The sequence below is a fragment of the Cryptotermes secundus genome, unplaced genomic scaffold (genome assembly GCF_002891405.2).
Source record: "Cryptotermes secundus unplaced genomic scaffold, Csec_1.0 scaffold48, whole genome shotgun sequence".
Taxonomy (NCBI): domain Eukaryota; kingdom Metazoa; phylum Arthropoda; class Insecta; order Blattodea; family Kalotermitidae; genus Cryptotermes; species Cryptotermes secundus.
The window spans coordinates 677,211-703,527 of record NW_019722965.1 but is presented as its reverse complement, the minus strand read 5'-3'; the positions used below and the strand labels follow the sequence as shown (position 1 = coordinate 703,527).

At 42.9% G+C, this 26,317-nt stretch overlaps 1 protein-coding gene and 1 long non-coding RNA gene across 5 annotated transcripts in view; one reads left to right on the top strand and one right to left on the bottom strand.

Annotated features, from left to right (window-relative positions):
* LOC111861548 (potassium channel subfamily K member 9) overlaps positions 1–26,317 on the bottom strand; it is a 386,136-nt gene that overhangs the window by 21,659 nt on the left and 338,160 nt on the right. For all 4 annotated transcript variants that reach the window (XR_004512695.1, XM_023846208.2, XM_033750364.1 and 1 more), the window contains 2 exons: positions 2,694–2,956; positions 263–435 (listed from right to left, as the gene is read on the bottom strand). Coding sequence is in view for 3 of the 4 variants with exons in the window: in XM_023846208.2 (XP_023701976.1) it covers positions 263–435; positions 2,694–2,956 (436 nt within the window). In the remaining variant the exon portion in view is untranslated. The remainder of the gene's footprint in view (positions 1–262; positions 436–2,693; positions 2,957–26,317) is intronic.
* Positions 1–26,317, top strand: part of LOC111861550 — a 124,616-nt gene that overhangs the window by 75,826 nt on the left and 22,473 nt on the right. Inside the window, exon 2 of the long non-coding RNA XR_002842259.2 lies at positions 21,694–21,756. This is a non-coding gene — a long non-coding RNA (uncharacterized LOC111861550). The remainder of the gene's footprint in view (positions 1–21,693; positions 21,757–26,317) is intronic.

Sequence of the window (26,317 nt, the reverse complement as noted above, 5' to 3'; positions counted from 1 at the left end):
TTTTCTGCTGGATTATGACACCGTGCAACCTCGTAGGTAGCTGTCAACGCTTCGAATAAACAGATTACCTCTATCTTCAGAGTTTAAATCACAGATTAGAACATGAACCTACACAGCCGTGAAAACCTCAAACTTTATATGACCTAATTTTTATTTTATTTTGTCAGTTTGAAGTTCAGTACTTGGTGAATGGACACTGAGAATGGGTTTAGGGAGCAGCTTGGCGCGAATCATATTATCACCTGACGGTTCACGCACTTACCCCACCATGATCGCGAGACAGAGGGTAATGGGCACCGTGACAGACTGAGGGTCGTATGGTTCACTTTCCCCGCTGCTAGCGCTGTCAGTCGCCTCGTTCTCGCCAGCGCCGCGTTCGATGCGTACTGCAACCTGTCCGCTGTCCACGTCATCAGCGCCAACCATGTATTGCACCTGTGAACAGCACAAATTTGACCTGCAGATCCCTGTACGACGCCGTGGACAGGATGTGGAATATAGAACCATTCTTATTTCACTGCCGTCATCACTTCCACGCAGTAAAATTCGCCATTATAAACGAGCCTCTGAGAAGAACCGAGTAATGCCAGTATGACCTGTTATCTATTATGCAGTTAAATAAATCTAATCGTGTCAGTACAACCATTATATCTTGTGGCAGGATGTGCCAATGTGTAATTCACGTAACCGATTCGCCGCCATGCAACCATGTGTATGGCATGAAGAAAATTTCTTGACATGTAAGCGACTATCAGCTTCCCAAGAAATAATCTGCTGTGTGAAAGTAGTTATTTCACTGAATTGTTTAAATAAGAACTGGCATCAATCATTACAGGTAAACGACATTGGTTTTCATAGTGTCAGAGTCTCGAACACCAAGTTGTCATGCAAAAACTCCTTTGGAACTTCGAAGTGAAAGGTCGTTGCACAAAAATTTGAGCTTCCTGTGTTTAATAGTGTATTATGAAAAGTATGTTTATATTGAGTTAAATTCGCTGGCGAAAAACAAATTTGACCGCTTGCCATTTTTTTAAACTTTGCCATTTGAATCCAAATTACAAACATAAGAGCAGCACACAAAATTGCTTCAGGAATGCATGTCAGTTCTCCAAATTTTAATCTGTGTTATAGTCAGATTACTATTTGCATAAAAACCGATTTTCGGGCTATGAGAATAAATGCATTTCAAAGTGCAGTAAAACGTACGACAGGCTAGACATTTAGGTAACAACGTTGTTATTAATGTTGTGAAATTGTAATGAGAATAAAAGAAAGGGACCAGTATATACTGCGTCAGTATATAATGTATTTAAATATTAACAAATATTCTACTAAGATTTTCTTCATTTTTATTTATTCTAACTGTGCTCCTGCCATCGTACCTGTGCAGTCAGCAAAGCGACTTCAAATAAAGCAAGAATAGAGTGATACAGGTGACAGGAAAACCGTAAGAACAAGATTTCTTTAAGATATTATTTAGGGTCGCGCCATAGCTGAAGCGGTTAGTCGCTGGCTTCCCACCGCGGCGGCCCGGGTTCGATCCCGTGTCTAATCAAGTGGGATTTGTGGCGGACAAAGTGGCGCTGGGGTAGGTTTACTCCGAGTACTTCGGTTTCCCCTGCCAATCTTCATTCCACCAGTTGCTCCACAACCACCCTCACCTATCATCTAGGGCTGGTACAATAGGCCAGAAGTGGCCGCAGTGCAAGGGACTTAGTCCCACCCCACTAGAAATAAAAAGAAGATATTATTTAGCGTTGCTGTATCAGCTGCCATTTCGAATGAAATGTGAAGGTACCTAAACTCTGTTCAGTGTATTCTGTTCGGGGGGATGAAACGGCTGTGAGGTCATTAACATTTACTTGTGGTAAGTGGAACTGAAAGAAATAGAATAGGCATCGCGTGTTATTAAGAACAACAGATGTATTCCATCGGCCAGACATCCGCGGAGAAAATCATTATTAAGAACACAAAGAGACGTGATGTCAAGAAATTCCCTGTATTCTATAGAACCGAAGTTTTAGAGCTGTGTTTCCCAAAACACACCAGTTTGATTTAGGTAACATCATTGAAACCTCTAAGATTTTTCCTAATATTATCCTAGCAAATTCCCCGAGTGGGACTTACTTGAGCATTTTCTACAAGGTTCTGTGGTTATTTATTGTCTTCCTGGTACATAATCCATGCCCTGTTTGTCAAAGCCTTCTTGACTTGATAAGTGTACTAAGTATCAGGTGAAATCTACAAATTATGAAGACCGTTGCTAGTTATGCAGCTTTCGCGAGCTTCCTCTGCCTCCTTCCTCCTAAGAATATTCTTCTCTCTTTCATTTTCCCGGCAACACAATAATTCCGTTTCCTTCAAGGAGTTTTAGAGAAGTGACGATATGTAAAGTGACTGAGGAAGATAAGATGAAGATGCAAGCTGGAAAACTGCTTCCAGAGGTACTCATGAAGTCGAGGAAAATTATACATTTGTTTTCGGCTGCACAATCATTATTATCATAATCTGACGCCAGATAATCTCTGCGGTTGAAGGATTGTAATGAAATGAAACTAATTTTCAGCGTGTGGAAATTCTAGACCATCGCAGAATAGGCTAGCCACCAACTGTTCCGTGTTTGCTTTTCAAGTAAGAGGCCATAAAGTATAAAGAGTAATGTGTAAACAATTTGGCGCAAGGTTTGTACTCACCCTCCACTCGTCATTTCCCAAGAAAGCGCCAACTGACGCTGGATGTTCAAGCGCCATCTGCTGGCGGCGAGCAGAACGGCGTCGCGACGCGCCCTCGCAACAGCCCTGACATAAACAACATTTGGCGTATGTCCACTTGAAGCTCTTGGCAAAGATATCTCCAATGTTGGAGAGGTACAGCAGAAACAGAGGCATGCCGATGATAGCGTAGATGATTGTGATCACCTTGCCTACTTCAGACTGAGGAGCCAGGTTTCCATAACCTGCACATACGAAACAGAGCGTCGGTTTGTTAGTTACCTGACCAACCTTCGGATATTCGGAAACGCCAGTATAACGCTTTGGGGAACATAAGAAATTCATATTAAAGTTGTGTATAAACACGGGAAGGAAAGGGACGGCCTGGGAAAGGCATGCATATGTCAGAATCGACCGGAATCATCTGAATTTGGACAGGGTTATTTCGCAGAAGACAGCATGTTTCAACCTAAACCTTTATTTTCAGAAGAAGGTTGTTAAGTGAAAGACTAAATAACGTGTATTGTATAAAAATTTGCATCACAGCTTTCTTTTCTGTCAGAAATTTAAGAAAATTTTCTAAATGTTATTTCTTTCACGTGTTAAGGACCTGTGCTTATATATAACAAGGTTTTCTTATTTTGGAGCAGTTTCACGTTTCGACGTACACTGCTAGGTCCCCTGAACCTGTGGCGAAAAGGATGTTTGTTTGGCGGACTGCTACATTAGAACATGCCAGGAACATCGGTCTACATAATCTGCAGTTAGCGATAGCTGAATATTTCACTGCGGCCAAAGGCAGCACAGTGGTAGATAGAATGGAATGCTAGAAGATCTGTGACGTTTGGGATGAATTTATGTACCAGACTATACCGCGGCATATTCCAGTTGACAGTACTCTTCATATTAACAGCTGTTCCAATTCCATTCTCTCTAGGCTGGCGCAGTTTGCCGCTAGGACAGACGGATATTAGGAAGCTCACCAGAGAATATTTATGAGATACATCAGAAGCACGACATCACTGAAAAACTCTCACAGGCGACACCGAAATTATAATATTCTCGTAATAAATGAGGCTTAACATGCAACTGCCCCGCGAGTTGCTTCTTCTGTGGCTCAGTTTTAAGCTCATGTTTCCCGTTAGCCCCCCTTTTTTATCTTCATTTTCAAGTATTGAATGTGGCAGGGATTTATTTCTGGGAGTATAGAATTGTATTGTGTGTGTGTTCGGAGGAATCGAGAGGCAAAAGAATTGTTATTGAAAGCTCAGAATGCAGGGGATGATTCAGTGCTTTCTGCAGCCTCTGCACTCCCCAGTCTGCCCAATCCGTAGGTGGAATATCAAAACCAATTTTTGGAAAGAAGCTGTAACCGCAGACACATACATATTTCGACTTTATTCCTGTTCGTCCTAGGAAGCTTCTGTAAGTTCTCAACACTTTTATGATGATGATTACTATTATTACCCTCATCATAAAAAAATCATTCATTAAGTTGGACTGTTCAGCTAACCTGTTTCATTCTTCACATAATATCTCATGCCCGATTGCTATTCTACTCAATGGTGATGTTAATATATGCTGTGTTTTCTCTGTTACCTGATATATTTCGAGGGTTGGTGCCTCTTCAAGCTAGTCGCAGTCTGGTACATGAACTACTAGCCACTGTGTTAGCGTACTAGCCACTAACATTATTCAAGTAATGCAAATAATAAGAGTCCCTCAATAATGACCACCGGGATGGGTTTCCAGCCCTCCCCCGAAATGCCTAATTTAATGCAGAGTGGTAACACTCAGCACAGTATATTTCTACAGAACTTGTTCTGTGTAATATCTGTACTGCAGTTTACGTATTGTGGGAACGGCGCGTGATGGGAAGCCATGCATGATAGCGAAATGCTGAGCTGCTGAATCAGGACTCAGGGAGCTCCCTTCCCCAACTCTCTTGTCTGTCACATTAGTTGAGCTCCAACATTCTACTTTAAAGAGGGAGGTGCCTATTCTTGATGACCAACTATTCATCCGTCCCACTGCAGGGAGACCGGAAGTCTCTTCATCTTATCCTTGTTTGTCACGAAACTTCATAACCGTATGTCCCTTAAGTACAAATAACTAACTGCCTCCACAGAGCAGAGTCCCCCAGAAGCTAATTGGTGGCCATCTTGCCAAGAAGTCTCCCGAATATCCATTACAGTCTTCCCCCACCAAATAATTCTTCCATGTCCAAGGCTCTGTGTAGATTTCATTAGCGCGATGGTATTTTACGGTGAGTTGCAGGACCGTCCTCCCACGACCAAGCTAAAGGACCTTCCCCTGTCCCCTATCTGACATTGCTGATTCAGTATATCTGCAACTGCCCTCTACAACTGGAGGCGTCACCTTTGTCTCGAACCTAATGAACTCATTGAGAAGACTAATGTCTTGGTAACCTTGGTGACTGATTATTTCATTGATTTACAGCTGACTGACTGATTAGAAGACTAGACGAATAACTGACTGTCCCAGTATCGCTGCCTCGCTGGATTGCAGTCTGCCTAAAGGACTGCATAAAGTAAAGAAATAGTAAAGCTATCCCTGTACTAGGCCGTGAAGGCCCATGAGGCTCCCACATTATCTAGACAATCGGCTCAAAGATGGCCGGCCGCGCTTTACTCACAAGGAAAATTATTTAATTAATTCCTGGTACTCATTTCTGTTAGAGGCTGAGTAAACCCCAGGGCCTAGTGCGGCTGGAAGGATTAGATCAACTGAAAAAAATCCAATTACCTCAACGGGATTTGAGCCCGCCACCTTCCGGCTTGTAGTGCAGCACCTCAACCAATACCCTACCGCGTTCCCCCAGCCATGTGCAAATCGCCGACCGGTATGCGCCTTGGTCCGCAATTTATTGTTGGTGTCTCGTTATATAGCCTCAGTTCAGACCACACAGAAAACACGCCCATTTTCTAGCAACGGATGTCCTCTATTTTTGTGTATTCGATTCCGAGGGATATCTTTACTGAGTCGTTGCCTAGCAGTGGGTCTATGAGTCACTATATATATATTACTGCGCGGAGTAATGAACGGAAACAGTACTAGAAATGTAGGATGTTGGAATCACAGCGATGATGGTTATGAAGGTCTTGTTACTAGCGTACTGCAGTTACTCGCCCCTCACTAAGAGGTAAGGTCGCAGGATGGTTGAATGTAAAGTAGAAAGTAAAGCATAGTCAAGCTGCAATAACAGGGAAGTGAAGGACACTACAAGGAATATCTTTATTTTTATCACACACTTGACCTTGATCAGGGAGTGATAGAGAGGATTTTATAATTAACCGGATAATGGAGCATTGTTTTATATGATTTTTATGTTTGTATAGCGTCCAAATGCAAGAGGACGGATTGATAAACCGGGAAGGGTAAAAGGATATTATTGAGAGATATAAATTATTTTTTACATTCGCTTAGTGGGAGGAGGAGTCCAACTTGGTCCACTCGGCACGGTGGCCACAGATTGGCCTATTGAAACCTGAACCGGGTGATTATGATGATGGAGAATTTGGTGTAATGAAGATTAGTATAGGAAACCGAAGTAATCGAGGAAACCCGCCCCAGCGCCACTATGTCCACCACAAATCCCACTTGACCATACTCGGGATCGAACCAGGGCCGCCGCGGTGGGATGCCAGCGACTAACCGCTTGAGCAATGGCGCGGCCCATTTGAGAGACGTAAGAAAAATACGGAGAGTCAGAGAAGATGATTTTTTTGGGGGGAAATATTTGCGCCCTGAACCACTTTATAAGCAAGCATTGTCACATCAGTATCAAGGTGTTTTCATTTGCAGTTTATTTAACGGCTGTCACTAACTCGACTCTGTGGCGTCGAATGATGTGATAATTGGGAACAATGGCTTGGAAACGATGTGTAAAGAAACGACAGTGGCTTTCGTTCAGGTACTCTCCGGACATTTACATGGAGAGCTGAGAGAGACCACGAAACCCTAAATAGTTGGAGGAGAATAATATTGACAAGACGTGATTGAACTGAACCGGGTCAGGACGTTCAGTGGCGTTGATTCGTGTTTAATTACGAAAGGCTTTATTTTTTACAACACAGTCACTACATATACTTACTTACTTACTTACTCTGGAGGAGTCGGCAATTCTACAGCTACTCAAGTATTTCCCAGAATTTTATGGAACCCGAAGGTATATTATCGTCTTCACAAGAGCCTTCCACTGGTCCCTATCCTTAGCCAGATCAATTCAATCCATACCATCCCATCCTATCTCTCTAAGATCCATTTTAATATTGTCTACCCACCTACTCTTTGGTCTTCCTTGTGGTCTCTTTCCTTCTGGCTTTACCACCAATATCCTATGTGCATTCCTCTTCCCGCCGATTCGTGCTACATGCCCTGCCCACCTCATCCTCCTTTACTTGATCATTCTAATTATGCTTGGAGAAGAGAACAAGTTATGAAGCTCCTCATTATGCAGTTTTCTCCAACCTCCTGTCACTTCATATACCACTACATATAGTCCTCAGAATTACTGGGTTCTTACACTTTGTCCATCGCCCGGGCCAGACCGGTACAGGGGCCACCCAGCTTCCTAACCAATGGTTACCGGAGCTCTTTCCTCGGGGGTAAAGCGGCCGGGGCATAAAACTGACCACTCACCTCCTCTAGTGCTGGAGTCAGTGTGGATCTATACAGCCACTCCCCCATACGTCTTAGTCTTTATGGCATAATGCTTAATTAGTTTCTCACAAGGACGTTACCTTTACCATTGTCCGGTATTCCAAAGAAAATGGAGAAGACAAGTTTCGGAAATAGGACCTGTTTTCGAAATGTTGAGTTCTAGAACTATTTAGAATACCGGGCGGTGGGCAATATCCTAAAGCCCAGCAATTCTGTGTGTTATACAGCATCGTCAGAAGGCCTTCGAATCCCCTGCATGTAGGAGAGTCGCATAGAATGACATGAACCTTAAGGCTGGACCACGATATTTCGTATAATTATTTTGACTGAAACAACGTTTGATCCATTCCGTGTCATTACAGATCCCAATAAAAATGCACATTCATATTAATAATATGGTATATGGAAAACTACCCTATCTCTTGAGTTCCCTTATGTTTTTAAATTGAGAACATAGGTAATGCATTTCTGTACCGTACTTGCGTTATTGTTAGTCACACCAGGGGTGATATTGGTGCGGGAGGAAGCGTGAGGTATGGATACCAATTAATTTTCCCTGTTCGACATTGTGTATCATAACCGGTATCGACTTCCATTGAAGGGGATGGGTTAGCGCAGATGGACAGCTGGTTTCATGATGCACGTCAGGCAAAGAGCAGACACGGTTAACTCTTAACTGTCAGTTCGTCATCGTCAGTGTGTCACATACAAAGTAGAACCGGGGAAGCTGCTGGTGACGCATTAGTCATGTATGTCTGCTGTTTCCTCTATACACCATGGCAGAACGACCCGCCTCTCTTTCCATAACATATCCTTCAGAAATTTTTTGTCTGTGTAGGCATGCAGTTAGCGAGACACCCATATGAGTGCCTTCAGACTATATCACGGTCCCTGTACTGAGAAAACCCAGGATGCAGCAAATTATGGTCTCTTTATCTTACGCAAAGTCATGGACAGCGAACGGACATCAATGAACTGACAAATTGTTCTCAGATATACTTCAAACCCATCTGCTTCTCGCTCATAGTGGGGACGCGTCATGAGCACCCACTCCGTTGCACAATGTCAACAGACCCCGTTTATGCTGCATATACTGAGGCATTGAAGACTGAAATATATCTAAGTAAGTAAGTAAAAAGTGAAGCTATCCCTGTACCAGGCCGTGAAGGCCCATAGGATTGTGAGACGCTGAAGGTCCCACATTATCTAGACAATCGGCTCAAAGATGGCGGTAAGATTGTCAGCCTTACGCGCCGGTCGCGCTTTACTCCCCAGGAAAATTATTTAATTAATTCCTGGTACTCATTTCTGTTAGAAGCTGAGTCGACCCCAGGGCAATAGTGCGGCCGGATGGATTAGGTAAATTGAAAAAAATCCAATGACCTCATCGGGACTTGAACCCGCGACCTTCCTGCTTGTAGCATAGCCCCTCAACCAACTATGCTACTATGCCCCAAAATGTATCTAAAGGCGAGTCCACATTACTCATGCTCGTGCTCGTGTGACTCGCTATGCTCGCGAGTAATATGGACGATATGACAAGTAACGAGACAAGCAAATTTTAAATTTTTAATTTAAAAACTATAGCCAATAAATAAAAATACGACTACAGCCTATACACACTATGAGTAAATATAGGGATCCTCACGCGCCGAAGCCTGGCGAACAACTAAAGTAGTGTGGACGAAGATTTACGAGCACAAGTAAAAGCCAGACGAGTCTCCCGACGAACACAGGCCTGGTGAGCACGAGCACGAGCACGAGCACGAGTAATGTGGACGCGCCTTTTAAGAGACATTTAAAAATTCAGTTCCACGTGTCTCCGTTCAAGAGACCAACTGGTGTGTAGGAAAGCAATTGCTGTTTGTTCTGAGAATCAGGCGAAATATGCATGCGCTCTGTGGAAATAGTGCAGAGTTTGTTGAACGTCAAAGCAGGTGGGCTTTAAAGGGCTATCGTGGAGAATCCTGTACATAGACCGTATTATTCAGCACGCTTGCGGAAGCGGGAGTGTATGCGGGCCACATTTAAGCCTCTACTCGGGTAAAGACTGTCCTGGCTGAAATTCTTAGTCTTTTCCTCTTCAGTCCTTCCAGGTAAATTCTAAAGAGTGCATGATCACTTCTTCCCTAGTCCTTTCAAATTCATCTATGCGATCATCCATTTACAATATTTGACCCTCTTCCTTCTGATACTCACTTACTTACTTTTGGAGCTGAGACCTTCTTGAGGAGCCGCCAAATCTGCTGCTACTCGAGAATTTCCCAGCATTTTATGGAACCCGAAGGCTCATCACCGTGTTCACAAGAGCCTTCCAGTGGTACCTATCCTGAGCCAGATCAATCCAGTCCATCCCATCCCATCCCATCTCTCCAAGATCCATTCTTATATTGTCCGCCCACTTACTCCTTGGTCTTCCCAGTGGTCTCCTTCCTTCTTACTTTTCCACCAACATCCTATATATGTTCCTCTTCTCCCCCATTCGTGCAACATGCCCTGCCAACCTCATCATTCTTGACTTGATCATTAATACTTGAAGAAAAGTACAAGTTATGATGCTCCCCATTGTGTAGTTTTCTCCAACCTCCTGTCACTTCATCCCTCTTCGGTCCAAATATTTTCCTCAACACCCTGTTCTCAAACACCCTCAATCTACGCTCTTCCATTCATATCAGAGACCAAGTTTCACGCCCATACAGAACCACATGCATAATTATAGTATTGTATTTTCCAATTTTTATGTTTTTGGACAGCAGGCGAGATGATAAAAGGCTCTGGACTGAATGGTAGCAAGCATTACCCGAGTTCAATCTCTTCTTAATTTCTTCCTGAATCAGGTTTTGATTTATTATAGTCGTTCCCAGATATCTGAACTGTGCCCTTTTTTCGAAAAATCTGTTTTCTATTCCTTTTGATACAGCGTCGTTAAATAATTACGCGTGAACCGAACACACAATTTTTCCCACCTATATTATACTTGTCTCTTAATAGAAGAACGTGTGACGTAAATCGCGCCTGCTTGGCTCCTTTCCACGCAGCAAAATGATAAGCTTCGGCGGTCCTGTGAAGAACATACGCGAAAGTGGAAGAGGGGCAATGTTTTCTCTGTATTTAAGTAAACATGACGGCATTAAAACATACTGATACGCGGGGGAAACCTGCATGCGCTCATAAGCTCTGCCCGAGGTCAGCCTCGCGTTTTCGTCGCTTTAGCCCCCGCCATCCAAACTGTGTTAGGGTCGATGGGCTGCAGAGGGACCGCAGAATTTTAATTAAGGTCGGCATTAAATTGAAACACGCGCAATATTACTTTTCCGTCGAACTTGCTAACTAAAATCGACATCTTGCGTTTCTATAGACGCTACAGTAGGCGGATCGCCCATGTGACTGAAAGGCGCAAAACACAGAAATGGGCACTGTACTTGAACACCACGACACGAAGTTGTTCAGAGGCGTCGTTATTCTGTCACAGTTCTCCCAACTGTCTTTAGACGAGAGGCTGGGTGCGTACTGCAGAGGACTTGTGAACGTGTAAGTAAAGGGAAACCCCAAACTCCTCTGCCAGAAATTGAATATGGTCCGAGGAGCCCTTACGAAGTCCCACTGTACATTCCAAAATTAGATTTACGGCATTATAAACATCCCAGTTCAGATTATCACGTTTCGAACTGAGTACAGAAGTCATGCTGTAGTTCCATTTTGCTCAATTCCTATTTCCATTTTCTCTGATTGCTGCCGACAGAATTGGAAAAAGAAAAATAAATTTGTAATTATCTTTTCACAGTAACAGTACCACAACCGTAATGACATATTATTTTTCTCCGTACAATTCTGCCACCTGTCGAAATGGCTGTGAGATCAACCTGGATTCAGTCACCTGTGAGTGCTGTGGGCTATGTTATGTGGCTTCGACCCATCTTGATTACATTAAAAAGATAAATATTAATTACAGGCTTACGCACTGCTTTGAATAAGGAAGAAGTCACCTAAATTAACCTACCAATGTGATGTCGGGTATTAACGGGAAAACAGGTGAGCTGACTGGAAGTCGGCCGTTGATTAAGTTGTAACTGGTCTCAGGAATATGTTATATTATATATTATATTATTATATTATATGTTAAAGAGCTCCAGATTGCGTCCTTCTGCTGTGTGTTCTGTATGCAGGGTACCAAAGTTCGGCGAGGACAACGTAAGAGAATGCGTTAAGTTGGGCCCCAAGAGAAATTTTCCTGAAGACAATTTCTTATCAAGCCCTCCCTTTCCTTTGGTGCGTAATGGTTGCTCAGCTCATCCTTAGAACAGTTGGCTCAGTCACAAGGCCTGTTTGATTCTGCAATAAATTGGGAACCGGAGACTAGCTGGAACTGAGTAAGACACTATTCTGTACTGCTCCAAACTGATGCTTGTTGATTACTTTTAAATACAGGTCCGAGGCTTCTTGTAATCTTCCGTAACAATTTTATTTTTATGGTGAGGGGTTTCTAGCCCAATGCCCAACCCCAAGCTGGAGGGTCCACGTTATCGGCTCTCTGCTACTGGACTGGATCGATCTGGCTCAGAGTAAGGACCAGTGGAGGACTCTTTTGAACACGGTGATGAACTTTCGGGCTCCATAAAATGCTGAGTAGCTGCACAATTGGCGGCTTCTGAAAAAGGGCTCAGCTCCATTAGTGAGTGAGTGACTATTAAATGCAATTTAGGGTCCGAATCGTTAATTGAGAAGTTACGTTGACTTGGCTTACATATTTATGCTTCTAAATATATGTTAGTTGAAGAATTCCGTCTTCTTGGATGTTGGCTCGTGTAGATCTTGTGTGAACCGACGTTTCAGAAAAACGTATCGCCTCCATCTTCAGGGTTAGAAAAATCCGCGAGGGAGAAACCAGCGTGAGCAGGTGGCTGCAGTCTCCACTCTTCTTGTTATTTCGTCTTTAACCCCCCTGTACTCCTCTGTCCTAATATGTACTCAATTAATCTTCACAATTCACTAAGGACACGCTCCATTCTCCTCCTTGTGCTCAGCTGCTGAATCCTCCTGGTTATTCTTCCGTGACGGTTTCGTGTCCTTGGCTCACGGCTTCTCAGCTATGACTGACTACAAACGGCATCCACTGTCCTCTACAAACCGTCGGCAGGGACTCCACAGAAAATATTATTGTAGACGGGCTTCCAGTTCTGTTGCTTAGCACTGGGCATGGCACGGACCACTTTGAAAACAAAGTTACATTTCTGCTATCTCGCCAGTCAATAGGCTCGCTACTTGTTGCCTAGCAACGAACTCTACAAATCGTCCCATTATAGCGTGACCTAGCAACGGACTGTTTATCAAGAATCTGTACTCGCGGGAACTTGCTTACTATCACGTTACCTAGCAATAAGTGTACATGTAACAATGGTCTCGGATTGGTACTCGGATTTATTAGACACTTTGATGGGGCTCGTGAGATATTACTATCACAAAGAGAGTAGCGTTCTCAGTCACGCTGCTCGTTGTGTTGCTTGGAAGAGGCTCGAACGGCGAACGTTCTCCTTCCTCCAGGTTCCCGAACTGCGTCGGCCTCAGCTATCAACTTCTGCAAATCTCAGCTCACTGCCTGCAGAGTCTCTCTCCACTCGGACTCTACTCGGACAGAATAACAAAGTAGAATTAAACGTTCCTCTACGACTAGTGGCTACCGCGCATCAGTATCTCTTGGCATCAGGCGTCTTGAGACTATTGACCAGAATTTTTTTCAACTTAACCATTGCGATTATAGTACTTAACTAACACCCTCTCTGACGAGATGAAGGGGTTATCTCTTATGTACTGTACATTCTTGGCCTTTCGTCAAATATACGTATCCCATTTATAGTATGTTATTGTAAATTCTTCCTTTTGCACTGTTTGCAAGTCCTCTGTCAGTACAGGCTCTGCAAAGCAGATCATGCCTCTCTTACATATCTTATTCTACAATAGCAGCAGCTTAGTCACTTGTACGGTTGTAAGCTTGACCACTGCCAAGTTTAAGCCTCTTACATGTTCTATGTCTCATTTCGCTTTGTCCTATGCCGCGACTATGTTCATTCTCATGAATTTGTATGACTTCTGCTTGTCGCCTGCACAATTTTGTTATATAGTCGTGTGCATCCGGAAGGTTGAAAGCCGTGTGCAAGTCGTGGACCGGTGTGCAAGTTGAAGAATTTCGATGATGTGTAGAACCTTCTTTGTAGGTGCTGCAATTTTAGGAGTTGTCTGCTGCTAATTCCCAGGCGGGACAAACATGTCATTACTGATCTGAGCAGCGGTTTATAGAAGCTCATTTTCATGTTTGCGCTTAAACGCTCACTTCCGATTTGTGAATGGATTCTGATCAGTGTTCTGAAGGCCTTGGCTTCAGCAAATTCTACGTGCAGTCTCTATGTAATACTCTTATGGAAGATTGCACCGAGATATTTTGCACCATTCCGTCCGTTCAGTGTAAGCTGAGCCTCGGGGGCCTAAGCGGAAGAGAAAAGTAGATAGCCAGAATCTTATTTTCATTTATATGTTCCAGCGCTCACACCACCTCTCAAAAGTACTGAGTCCTCGCTGCAGCTTTCTGAAAATATAACCCTCTTGACAGTCTGTTCCATAAATTCAGGTGTCATCAGCAAAGATACCTAGATAGATATACTAACAGTTCTTCTATTGTTGCATCACGTAGTTGTCACGGACTTCTTCGAGAACACCGCCTACCAATTACTCCATTGCTGTGTGTTAAAAAGCTGTTGCCTGGCAAAGGACATATCTGCACAGCCGTTCCCTTGAAACATTTGTATCTACTGACTTTACAGGTCCTGCTTTGAAGAAATATGCCACAACATGTGTGTATTCATGCATTTGCCTCAGTGGGCTCACGTACATTCCTTCCGAGCAGTACAGCGATTACTGTAAATGACAATTTAAGAAACTGACTTTTCACTGAATCCGATCTTCTGCATTTTCACAAAATAGCAAGCATTTCCCACTTTTGAAAATTACAAGCGTGAACCATTATATATATTCTGCCTTCCATACATACAGTTGTACTAATTCCTAAAACACATGTACCCAACCGATGCAGTTCACAAGCTTCTGTCTGTTCATGCGTCAGTGATGACTTTCAAGGAAAACGATGTAAACTGTAAACCTTTTCACAATCTTCAGAAATTGTTCTACATTTGCCATAATCTAATCAGTAAGTGCGAGATGGGACTGACAGAGTATAAACATCAGCATGCTGCAGGAAAAATAAAACATTTCAGAATTTTGTATTGTTAACTCCAGGAGCTTAGGGGCTCAGAAATGTAGACTCTGCCTCCTGTTCTAGGGTACGCATGAAGAAAATAACGGTTCTAATTTATTTGATTGGATTTATTGGCAGTTCGTTTACAAGTTCTCTTAATTAAAATGTACAATTAATACAGCGCTGTCGCTGATTCACTTAATTATCAGTTGACCGCTGCACACGCACTTGGATTCTCCGTCTTCACTAGTCGTCTCCTGGCAACGGATCTCAACACAGAAACTGTCACTTAAAGTCACAATAAAGTCTTCTTGTCTTCAGTCACTCTGTACTCCTCTGCCCTAATCTGTACTCAGACTTCACAATGCACTAAGGACATGCTCCATTCTCGTCCTTGCGCTCCCAACTATTCTTAGCTTCTGGATTCACTTCTGCTATAAGCACTCTGGGCAGACCCCACGGAAAACACAGTCCGTGTTGTTCATTACGTTACCGCGTTGCATACGACGGTCCGATACGCGGAAATGTGTTTAGCGAGCCTTTGCCTAGAAAAGGATTGAATAACCCCGTTGTTATATTGTTGCTTGCATGTAGTACTTAGAAACGGCTCTTTCTGTGGCTCACCAGTTCTTGCATGGAGTAAATACGCCACAAAATGGATATTTATGTCATAGATTTTAATTCCAGTGGACGGGGTTGAAAGTTAATCAAATTTTCATTATAATTTCTTTGCTTAAGTATGCTGGGACCACTGAACTTAGAGCCAATATTTGGCAACATTATGTACGCATGGGACAAGAGGGACACACGAACCAACGGTACGTTCAAATCTGAATTGGAGTTAATTACCAGATTCATATAAATTTTGGCTCTTATCTCTGATAGAGGAGGTAATCGTAACTTCACCTTCTTTGATGTTTGCGTCAAAGTGCTCTTTCTTTTTACATTCCTGCTTAATCTACGGTTAAAGTCAGTCAGTGATCCAGTATGAAATTTCAAGCATATAGTTTGATGACTGAAATCTGCACCACATTCCCCGAGCCGTGACACTAGACGAAAAACTGTCGACACACACGAGAATCTGACAAAAAAAGAAAACTCCGTGGCCTGTTATCCACAAGCGAACTATACCTACCGAGCGACCGCCGCTTGTCGGCGATAGCGGTTGGAGGGTGCCGCGTGGTCAGCGCAGCTGATCCCCACGGCCGTTAATCTCGGGTTTCTAGACCGGCACGAGAAGCTGACACATTCTGAGAATGTTTAAATTATTGTCAGTGACATCTTGTAGTTTATAACTGCAGTATATTGTAGTACTTGGCATGCGCCCGAAAATGCTCGCAGACTGATATGTCAGACTACTCAGCGATATTTCCCTATGATTGATATCATCAAACTAAAACTCCTAGGATTATTTCTTACAGACATTCTGAAACTAAGGAAGTAACAGTTCAGCGACGGCTAGGAGGCTGACGTAGATATAACGCTCTGACGTGTATTCCAGATATTTTGGGTTCGAATCTCTGCAGGGACACCGTCTGGGCCGTACCATAGCTCAAGCGGTTAGTCACTGGCTTCCCACCGCGGCGGCCCGGGTTCGATCCCGGGTCTGGTGAAGTGGAGTTTGTGGTAGACAAAGTAGCGCTGGGGCAGGATTTCTTCGAGTACTTCGGTTTCCCCTGCTAATCTTCATTCCACCAATTGCTTCATAATCACCCTCACACATCATCTGGGGCTGGTACAATAGGCCAGAATTGGCCGCAGTACAAGAGACTTAGTCCCACACCACTAGCAATAAAAAAAGGGGACACCGTCTACCCTGATAGATATTTTTGTGATTCTGCTGAGTCCCACGAGATAAACGCTGGGATAGTGTATCGAGTGAGTCATAACCTGCAGCATTCGTCCTACCATACGACACTGCAGCTTTCCTTTTGGTGCTCGCTGCACTTTGTGATTTTCTTTCTAGCGTCACGCTGGAATTATAGCAAAGAATTTTACTTTCCGATAAACACAGTTACTTTTTTTTTAATTTTGTTATTTGTTGTTTAAAGATAAAATTTTAACGAAACAGTGATAATATTTTGTATGTGAATTTTTAATTTGATGCAGACAGACGTTTCATTTAAACATTCTTTGTTGCAAATCCTCGCGCCACACCAGTTGAGAACCATCAGTGTACACTCTGACAGTGTCGTTGCTAACAAGGGCCATGCAAGCAGATGTAATTTCTGAGTACGCAACACTTTCTGTCACGTATATTTTGAAAACTAATAAAATGTTAATTTACACGTAGATACTGTATGTATAGGTATGAATCATGTTCGTATATGAGATGTGCCTATATCTGCAGTAAAATCTGAACGAAACAGCGATGGAGCCTCCCATTTTGTTTTCGATTGCTGCAGATGTTTCTCTGTGTAAGGCTTCCATTTCTGTGTCTGATGAGGTGCAGTCAGGCTTTTATTATCTTGCAAGTATTGTAGTAGAATGCTATGTTTGTTTCGCCATTCATTCCGTGTGCATTTCAGAGGTTTGCATACCCCCACCCCACCACAAAAAAAAAAGGCGAACGAAAATTGGTGGCTTGGGTGTCAGAAGAAGAACATGATGTTTCATAGTAATGGAAAGGCGCTGTGCATCTTCGTTTTACACTGTGGTCTTGTGAACTGCATGACGAAACTGAAAGCAGCGAGGACGACCAGGCAAATCTCTTAGTCTCATATGCACAGATAAAAAATTGTTGCGTCTATAGAGGTGGGAGTAAGTACGTTATTGTAGTATTTTTGTTCGTGTGTGGTCGATGGTTAGAGGACAAAGCAAGAAAGCATTTTAAATATATTTTCGAAGTTGTGTGCCAACTAGCCAGCCCAGCGTATATACGTACTAGAGAAATTACTTATTGGTCTCCACGACACATGTGTATAGGTCAGAACCTTCATTTGTCTGTGGTATAAGGCTCGGGCTGGAGACCCCCCCCACCCCACCCCCAGTATTAAGGTGTGACGACGGGGAGCTTCAGAGAGAAAAGGCCACTTAACTGCGTGTGAGGCGCAGTTGCAGCAACAGCAGGTAGAATATATATACTGCTAGTCTATTTCATCATGTATTCATTACTTTCACGACAAAATACTGTTTTATGTAACTTTTCTCTTGTCTAATTTAACCTCGCAATACATGGAATTCGCTTACCTTTCGGCAACCTGAGTGTCCTTGAAATACAGGAATACGACAAAAATTAAGAGTCAGTTCCCTGATAAAATTTCTTGCATGTTCTCCGATTGTAGTAGTTAGTTAGTTATTGGAGAGGGTGGGTTTTCCCATGCACTGAGACCTGTATTGGTCCATTGTGCTTCCCTCTAGGATTTCTACCAGTCTCTATATCCTACCGGTACTGGTGCTTACCATCAGTCCCGCCCAGCCAGCGAGACCGGCTCTACTAGCTGAGAGGTATCTATAATGCTTCCCCCATCTACCATAGGTATTAGAGACGGCTTTTGGGCGGGAAACGTCCGTTAATTTGGCTCAGTGACCTCCTTTGGAGATATGAGGTTCTTTTACGTGCCGTAAAGCTACGACACGGGACCCACGGCTTAAAGTCCCTCCCGGAGGACTTGTTCCCTGAATTTTTCCGCCCTTAAAAATTCGACGACCTCCGCCGGGTATTTGAACCCGCGTACTACGAGTCATGAGGTGGGAACGTTACCTCTAGACTACGGAGGCCGCTTCCGATTGTAGTAGCTCCAAGTTTAGAGGTTCAGCAAGTGTACTGTTCGACATGATATTAGTGACGACAGATTTCAAGCGTGGCTAGCATGTAGGCCGACAGTTTCTGAAGACATTCAAACTTTAGTTTATTAAACCTCAGTCCAACTCCTGCAACAGAATGAAGGACAGAGTAATCGAAATTACAGGAATACTCCATGGGAAAGTAAATATGGAATTATATTCGTATGGTTGCATTCCCGTTTGTCTCGACTGACGCATAGACTTAGTTAGTTAGTTAGTTAGAGAGGGTGGGTTTCCCCATGCACCGCGACCAGTTTGANTGATATTCTACCAGTCTCTATACCCTACCGATACTGGTGCTTACCATCAGTCCCGACCAAGCCAGCGAGTTCGGCCTCTACTGGCTTTGCGGTATCTATAATGCTTCCCCCATCTATCAGAGGCGTTAGAGACTACTGTTGGGCGGGAAATGTCCTTGAATTTGGCTCAGGGACCTCCTTAGGAGATATGAGGTTCTTTTACTGGCCGTAAAGCTACGACATGGGACACACGGCTTAAAGTCCCTCCCGGAGGACTTGTTTCCCGAATGTTTCCGCCCTTAAAAATTCCACGACCTCCGCCGGGTTTGAACCCGCGTACTACGAGTCATGAGGTGGGAACGTTACCTCTAGACTACGGAGACCGCTTGACGCACAGACGTAACTTAGTGGCTGGCTGTGCTGCCACATTTCTGCTTGTTAGAGATACAGAAGTCCACAAAATACTGTACGAACCCGGTACTTCAATTACAGCAACAACTGTACTCAATTGCTGCAGTCCGGTCATGAAGGTATGTTCAGACTTTTTAGTAGAAATTTAGAACTAATTTTTGTTATATTGGCCGCTTCCCTAGTTTGCCAGGCAAAGAAACGGGATTTGTAACTTCATTCACATTTTGTTGTAATTCATTCTAAATTTCCATTGCATTCTTCATCACGAAGCACTGTGCTTTGCAGATACTGTCCCAGTGGCATGGAAGATACACAGTGTGGCGACGTAGTTCCAGGACTGGCAAGTAAAATATGAAGTACAAGGAAATAAAAAATTGCTGTATTGCTATTCCAAATTATCTTCGCCAACTTTATCACATTCCCTGTATCGTCTAAAAGGGTTTTGAAAAGTCAGCAAAGGCCTCAAAGAGAGCGGCTCTCATTTCGACCGTCGCGTTTTTCTTAACATCTTCAACTTCCTGGAACCTCTTTCCTTTGAGGGCATTTTTTACCTTAAGAAAGAGAAAAATGTAACCAAGAAACTTGGAATTGTCTTGATAAGTCTGGATGAAGTCTTGGCATGATGTGAGTCTCTGTTGCGTCTGCTCACCCGTGAGTCTCTGTGCGACGAACTTTGCGCACATCTTCCTCTTATGTAAATCTTCATGGAGAATCTGTAGAATCATCTCCTCATTCATGTTTAATTCATCCGCCATCATTCTGAGAGTCCATTGATGATCCATGTCACAATTTCACGGAAACCTGCAACTGTGTCAGAGTTTCGAGAAGCTGAAGGAGACTCGCTTCTTGGATAGTATTGCAGTTCCTCACGCCAGTCTTTAAGTCGTTTCAGCATTCACATATGCTGCTACGATTTAAGGCTTTATTGAAGTAGACAGTTCGCAACATTTCGTAAGTTTCTGTTAGTCTTTTACCCAATTCAAAACAAAATTTGATTTTCATTCATTGCCCCATGTCTAAAAAGTGACAGCATTTAAAAACACAAGTATTTTTTTATTATTACTCTTAGTGGGTTGAGATTGAGTACACTTGGTACTGGGACTATTATTGGCCTATTGTACCAGCCCCAGATGATAGACGATGGTGATTTTGGAGCAATTTGTGGAATGAGAACTGGCAGGAGAAACCAAAGTACTCGGAGAAAACCTGCCCCAGTGCCACTTTGTGCGCTACAAATCCCGCATGACAAGAACCGGGCTCAAACCCTGGCCGCTGCGGTGGGAAGCCTGAGCTATGTTACGGCCCTAGAAGCAGAAGTAACTCAGTGAGCTGTGATCGGATGTAGTGACCCCTGTCAAATGCTGGTAAGATATGTAGCTACACCGAGCTGCCAGTAGTTCATTTCATCGCCGCCTAATGTAAATGCTGCAGCACCAGTCCGGGAACTTTAGTGCCAAACCACTTAATGCAAATTGTCACGGTAACGGATATATTCCTTATTTTGTGTGCTTCAGTTGAAATTCACTTTAATCTGATTGTAGAAGAGTTTTATTCAGTGTATCATGATCACAAGTACCCGCAACAGTGTTCTTTAGCGTAATTATTGGCGTGTACTCGACATGTTCGTCGAGAGCCTGGATCAAATACATCTGTCTGTGGAGGGGTGAGGGCAACATTATCCGCAATCAGATGATACACATGGCTGTCCACTGTAACATTCTTCACTAACTCGTCTTCTCGATCGAATGGGTTAAACATGAAGCTGTCAGATCAGGGAAACCATTTCACGCCATGATCCATTAATAAGATGCTCAAAGAATATCAACCTAACATGGAACAGCTGCATACTGTAGCACTTCCATCGACTGTATAAGCGTCTGAAAGGAAATAAAATTCAGAGATGCAAGATTCAGATGCTTACAGATATCATTGCTGCAGTTGAGTAAAACGTTTCCTTAAATTTCTCGGACTCCAGAATCCAAAGTACAGGAATATTTTGAAGGAACCTGAAGTTACGAAATGAGACAACTTGCAACTCGACTTATTTAGGTGAGTCCATTAAATTTGAACCTATATTAACGGAATTTCAGGCTACTCTACTTTGATGTATAACTGATTAAACCGAAGACAGCTTAGTGGATTAACGGAAAGTAATTGTTCGGGAGAATTTGCATACGGAGCAGGTGCAAGATTAGAGCATGAGTTACGAAAGCTTCCAGTGCTTAGTTACTTCTATAGGCCGAGCCATAGCTGAAGCGGTTAGTCGCTGGCTTCCAACCCCGGCAGCCGGGTTCGATCCCGGGTCTGGTTAAGTAGGAATTGTGGTGGAAAATGTGACGCTGGGGCAGGTTTCTCCAAGTATTTCAGTTTCCCCGCCCAATCTTTATTCCACCAAATTCTCCAACATCATAATCACTCAGGACAGGTACAGTATGCCAATCAATGGCCGCCGTGCCGAGTGGACCAAGTTGGACTCCATCTCACACTAAGCGAAAAATGAGTTACTTTTACACTTCGAAGGCAATTTTACGAGTAGTATGGTTCAGCAATTTTAAGATCTATATACACTTACGGAAATTGATTTTTGGCGACGAATTTAGTGAAATTTGGTTTTCAGGTGGACTTGCTGACGGAAGTTGTGCTGCATGTGAGACTCTGGAGAGAACTGTTCACGTACCTGGTAAGCTCTGTAGCTGTTTCAGCAGCTAAGATTCATCAGCAAATTTCTCAGAAATTTTATAAGTAATTTGAAATTAAATACGCCATAAAGATAAAAATGTGTTAAATCCTTCTGTGTGTTGCGGTCACACAAAATTAGTCCTGACTTCAAATTCGTGGGGTGTCTGGTAACATGCCATTGCATGTGACGATTTCGCATATAAGTAGGATCAAGTAACTTGGGTACGACGAATTCGAATTAATGGCCGCTACTTTTTGTATACTTCAGGACTCCAAAAATAATAACAGTGACTGTAACACGCGCAACGTTATAGAGGCATCGAAGAGTTGAACTCGTCGATATTTCACGATGATTTTCTGTTATTCGTGTACAAAGCCAAAAAGAGTTTTAAGAGAAGCTAAGAATTATAGAAGAATTTTCTTGTCGATTCAGTTACAAAATGAAGTGTCCATGGAAGCAAAAAGATTATAATTTTAATATTATTTTCTGGTACAACTTCTTAATATATTTAATCGGCAATTACATGAATGCTTGTTTTATACTCTACCTGCAAACTAATCAATAGTACTGGAAGACTGAAGCCATTAGTCTGTCACGTGATGGAGAAATTCCCCGCCCTATATGGAAAGAGAAGATTCCTTATCATATTCGCAAGTTTCATCCCTATCCTAAGCCAAACGAATTCATTCCACGCCCATAATCCCTGTTCTTTAATAACAGTTTTGTACTGCCTCTTGTACATGCGCCTAGTGCCCCCAAGGGAACGCTTCTCCACAGGCAGATTCTGAATGGGGCCCACGTGGCGTGTAACACTCGGAATTACTGAGATTTTGAACTTTGTATTCTAGATAGAGTTATAGAACACGATTGTTTAGGTTATTGGATCTGTCTCCTTTCTCAGGTGAAGGGGGGAGACAGTTATGTTGTTGGGTTCAGTGACTGATGCTATCCATTTGTTATGGACCCAACACAGCAGGTCTCTCCCCCTAACCTGAGGACGGAAACACATTCAGATTCCGAAATATTGTGTTCTTTAGCGTTTTTTAGAATACCGGAAAAAGGACAAAGTTCCAAACTCCAGTGATTCTGAGTATCTATAGTCTTTAAGGCAAGAAGCTTGCATTTCTCTTGTCTCAAGTGCATGCAACATGCCTGGCTCATCTCCTCCTCCTTAATTACTCAAAAGAAAGAATATTTTGTATAGATCACAAATTATGAAGTTATCATTGTGCTATTTTGTCTGTACCCTTGTGACCTCCCTCTCAAGTCCAAATGCTCCCTGAAATACCCTGTTCCGAAACACTGTCTATCGAGAGTACCTTCCGTCTCTGTAATTCAAGAAATTAAACGTCTAATTATCTAATTAGGCATGCCTGTCATTCCCGCATCAATTAATTGTCCTGTGTAACCCTTAAGTCTGTCTGAGGGTCACAGCTAACCGCGCCCTGATACATTTCGCCGAATTTACTCTAAGAGAGGGGAATCCGCTTTAAGCTTCAGATAATTCATCATTTTAACTCCATTTGTATTCCTGTTTTGCTTACAGCACTAATGTCTCCCACTCGTATTGTCATTTTAATGTGTGGTTCTACTGGTGTAATATTCCGTGAAAATATTTCTGGGCACTGGCTTCAGTCAGCAGTTCGTGGAGTCGGTCCCTACTTAATTTACAGCTTATTGGAAAACGATTGTGGCAGTTCTGTTTCAGCCAGTCGACCTCCTACAACCACTGTGTTTACTTCCTTTGTTTTTGTAACACACGACCCATTTCTTGTATGCCTTAAAATTATTTACATCGAAATACTGTAAACTACTTTTTCAGTAAATGCAGAAATAACTCCCAAACAAGCTGAAACCTCAGCAATTAAGACCGATATGCCCAGTACACCGATACAACGCTCAGTTGAAAACGAATACTGTGAATGCTCCCAATCTACTATTAGCAGTTTGAAAGACGCTGCATCAGATAGAGCAGGTATTCCAAATACAGGCAAGTTTACTCACTCGTACTGCAGAGAAGAAAGTAACAAACTGGCCTCTTTCCGACTTCTACCAAGACTTGCCTTCAGAGTTAATGTACGGAGTGCCAACTTCTAAACTTTCAATACATTTTCTAGAGATGCGCAAGGACCGATGTCCCAGGGGAAGAATGCTACAATCGGAGATTCTCATCGGTCATCATTCTTCCGTTTCAGACACCTGCTTATGTATGGCTAACCACGTATGTAGGTGTTTGGTTAGGAGAGGAAGTGCAACTGTGTGCCGACGACCGAATGATAAAGAGATATCAGAATCTTATCCCCAGTTTCCGGTCCGCCATCCGGCGTATGCAACCTACATATTCTCGAATGTCCACAAAAGAATTCATAAAAATATTTGGCATAACAGAGAATCCTTCCTGAGAAGCTTACAGTCGCTCACATGGTCAAGAAATTCAGTGCGTCTGATGGAACCAGAAGGTTACTTACTGTATGAACAAGAGACCACTGCTAGAGCTTGTTCAGAGCCAGAAGAATTGCAACCACAACTTTGCTCCAGATTTTCATACGATTCGCAGTAATATTATCCTCTGATCTCGCCTAGATTTTGGGGTGCCCTTAAATTGTTCGCCTCTGCCATGAATGCTACATACCTTATCCAACTTATGCTCCTTGGTTTCCTCACTTTATTAATATTTGGTGAAGAGTACAAATTACGTAGTCTTCCTTGGCCTTCTCTTGCTTCTCCAGATATCTTCCTTAGCGCCTTGTTGTCACACAAGCATAATCACTTATTCTATTAATATGTGAGAGCAAAATTTAGACCCCTACCAAATGTGAAGTAAAATCATGCTTTTTTCTTTCTTACAAAGAAATCTGTCGTTCCTCTTGCCACGAACTTTACTATATGACAATGCCTAAGTTTTTTGTTTATCAATAATATTTGTGCTTAAACACCGCAACGAGTGTGCTAGAAACAGGTTACAATTTTTTCAGGGGTGAACTTGCATTAAATTTGAGGTCGCTATTGCTCATACTGTGTTCGTATCATAGTAAACAACAAGGCCATAATGTTTCTGCCTTTTGTGGTACTAGTCAGCGTTACTGAGGCAGGAAGTCATCCAGTGACAATAATCAGACCGAAGCGCAGATCAGCTATTAGTGCAGATGGACTTATTCGTACTCTGGCAGACGCACGTGTTATTTGTAGACCCTACATCTACTTTAGCAATGTGATAGCAACATCCTAGAAAGAGTGCAACCCGCTGTAAGATCCACGGCTTGGAATTCTGTTGAAGTATCCATAAATAATGCAGAGAATAGAAAGCTCTTAGAATACGAAGTAGAGCACAAGCTAGGTGCTACCTCGCGGGCAACTTGGCATCATGTGTAAGTATAGAGATAAAGAACGAAAACTGTTCAGAAGAATGTCACGGAATCAGTGCAGAATACCGTAATTTATGTATGCGTAAAGTGTTTTACGTCAAGAAAACCATCGAAATTTTATTTCCTTCATGTTGGCCTTATGCATTTTTAGGGTTCCTGTCTGTTCTCAGAGATTCCGCCTTCCAACTCTCCATGTTTCATAGTGGAGGTAAAAGGTATTTCTCAATTTCATGTAGGTCTCCTTTTTCTCCTTCGTTGCGGTGTCCAATAAAACAATTTTCGGTAACCTTTACCTCATCCTTCGGCTCAGTTTTGTTACACAATCTCAGGGCTATAATTTCTAAATTATTTTCCAGATTTAAGTAATGTGATTTGCATCTATAATGTTGCTCTGACTTTCCCGTAAAGAGTTGTCATTCCAAAGCCAATTCCCATCCTGAAGGATCAGCGTCTTTCTATTAGTCTGGTTCCGGTCCTTCCACCTGTACGGCTTGGATACCCCAAGTAGCGTGAGTGTCGGGTAAAAGAGCTATAGACCCCCCCCCCTCGGTTCACAAGGTTAGAGCTTAGGGGGAGGTATACTCGAAGAAAACTTTCATTCTGCGCCTTCCAACTTGCAGTTCGTTAGTAGTGGTATTGATGGCATATGCAGAAATGCATTACAGGTACGCCATATAAAAAAGGTATAGCTATCCCTCTAACAGGCCGCGGAAGCCCATAGGGTTGTGAGACGTCGAGTTTCCCAAATTTCTTGGACAACCGACTCACAGTTGGCGGTAAGGTCAGCCTTATGTGCCGGCTGCACTTTTCCGCCAAGAAGATTCCTGGTTCTCATTTCTCTTAGAGACCCAGTCGACTTCAGGGCCATAGTGCGGCTGAGAGGATCTAGTCATCTGAAAAATCCAGCGACTTAATTGAGAATCACATCCACGACCTTTCGGATTGTAACATAATGCTTCAACCAACTCCTCTACATCGTGCCCCACAAGTCTGCCATATAGCCAGTAACTGTGTTTCCAAAGAAACGTTGTCGTCGGGATGGCTTCTTCTGTTTATTTGCTGGATTTGTTGCCGTGAAGGGACAGTCCTACTATCATGTAACAAGACACACGAAGTCTGAATTTATGTAAAATTATGCATTGGCAGGAACACGCGAAATTCATTTCAGACCTACTGCAGGAGTTGACCTGTGAACT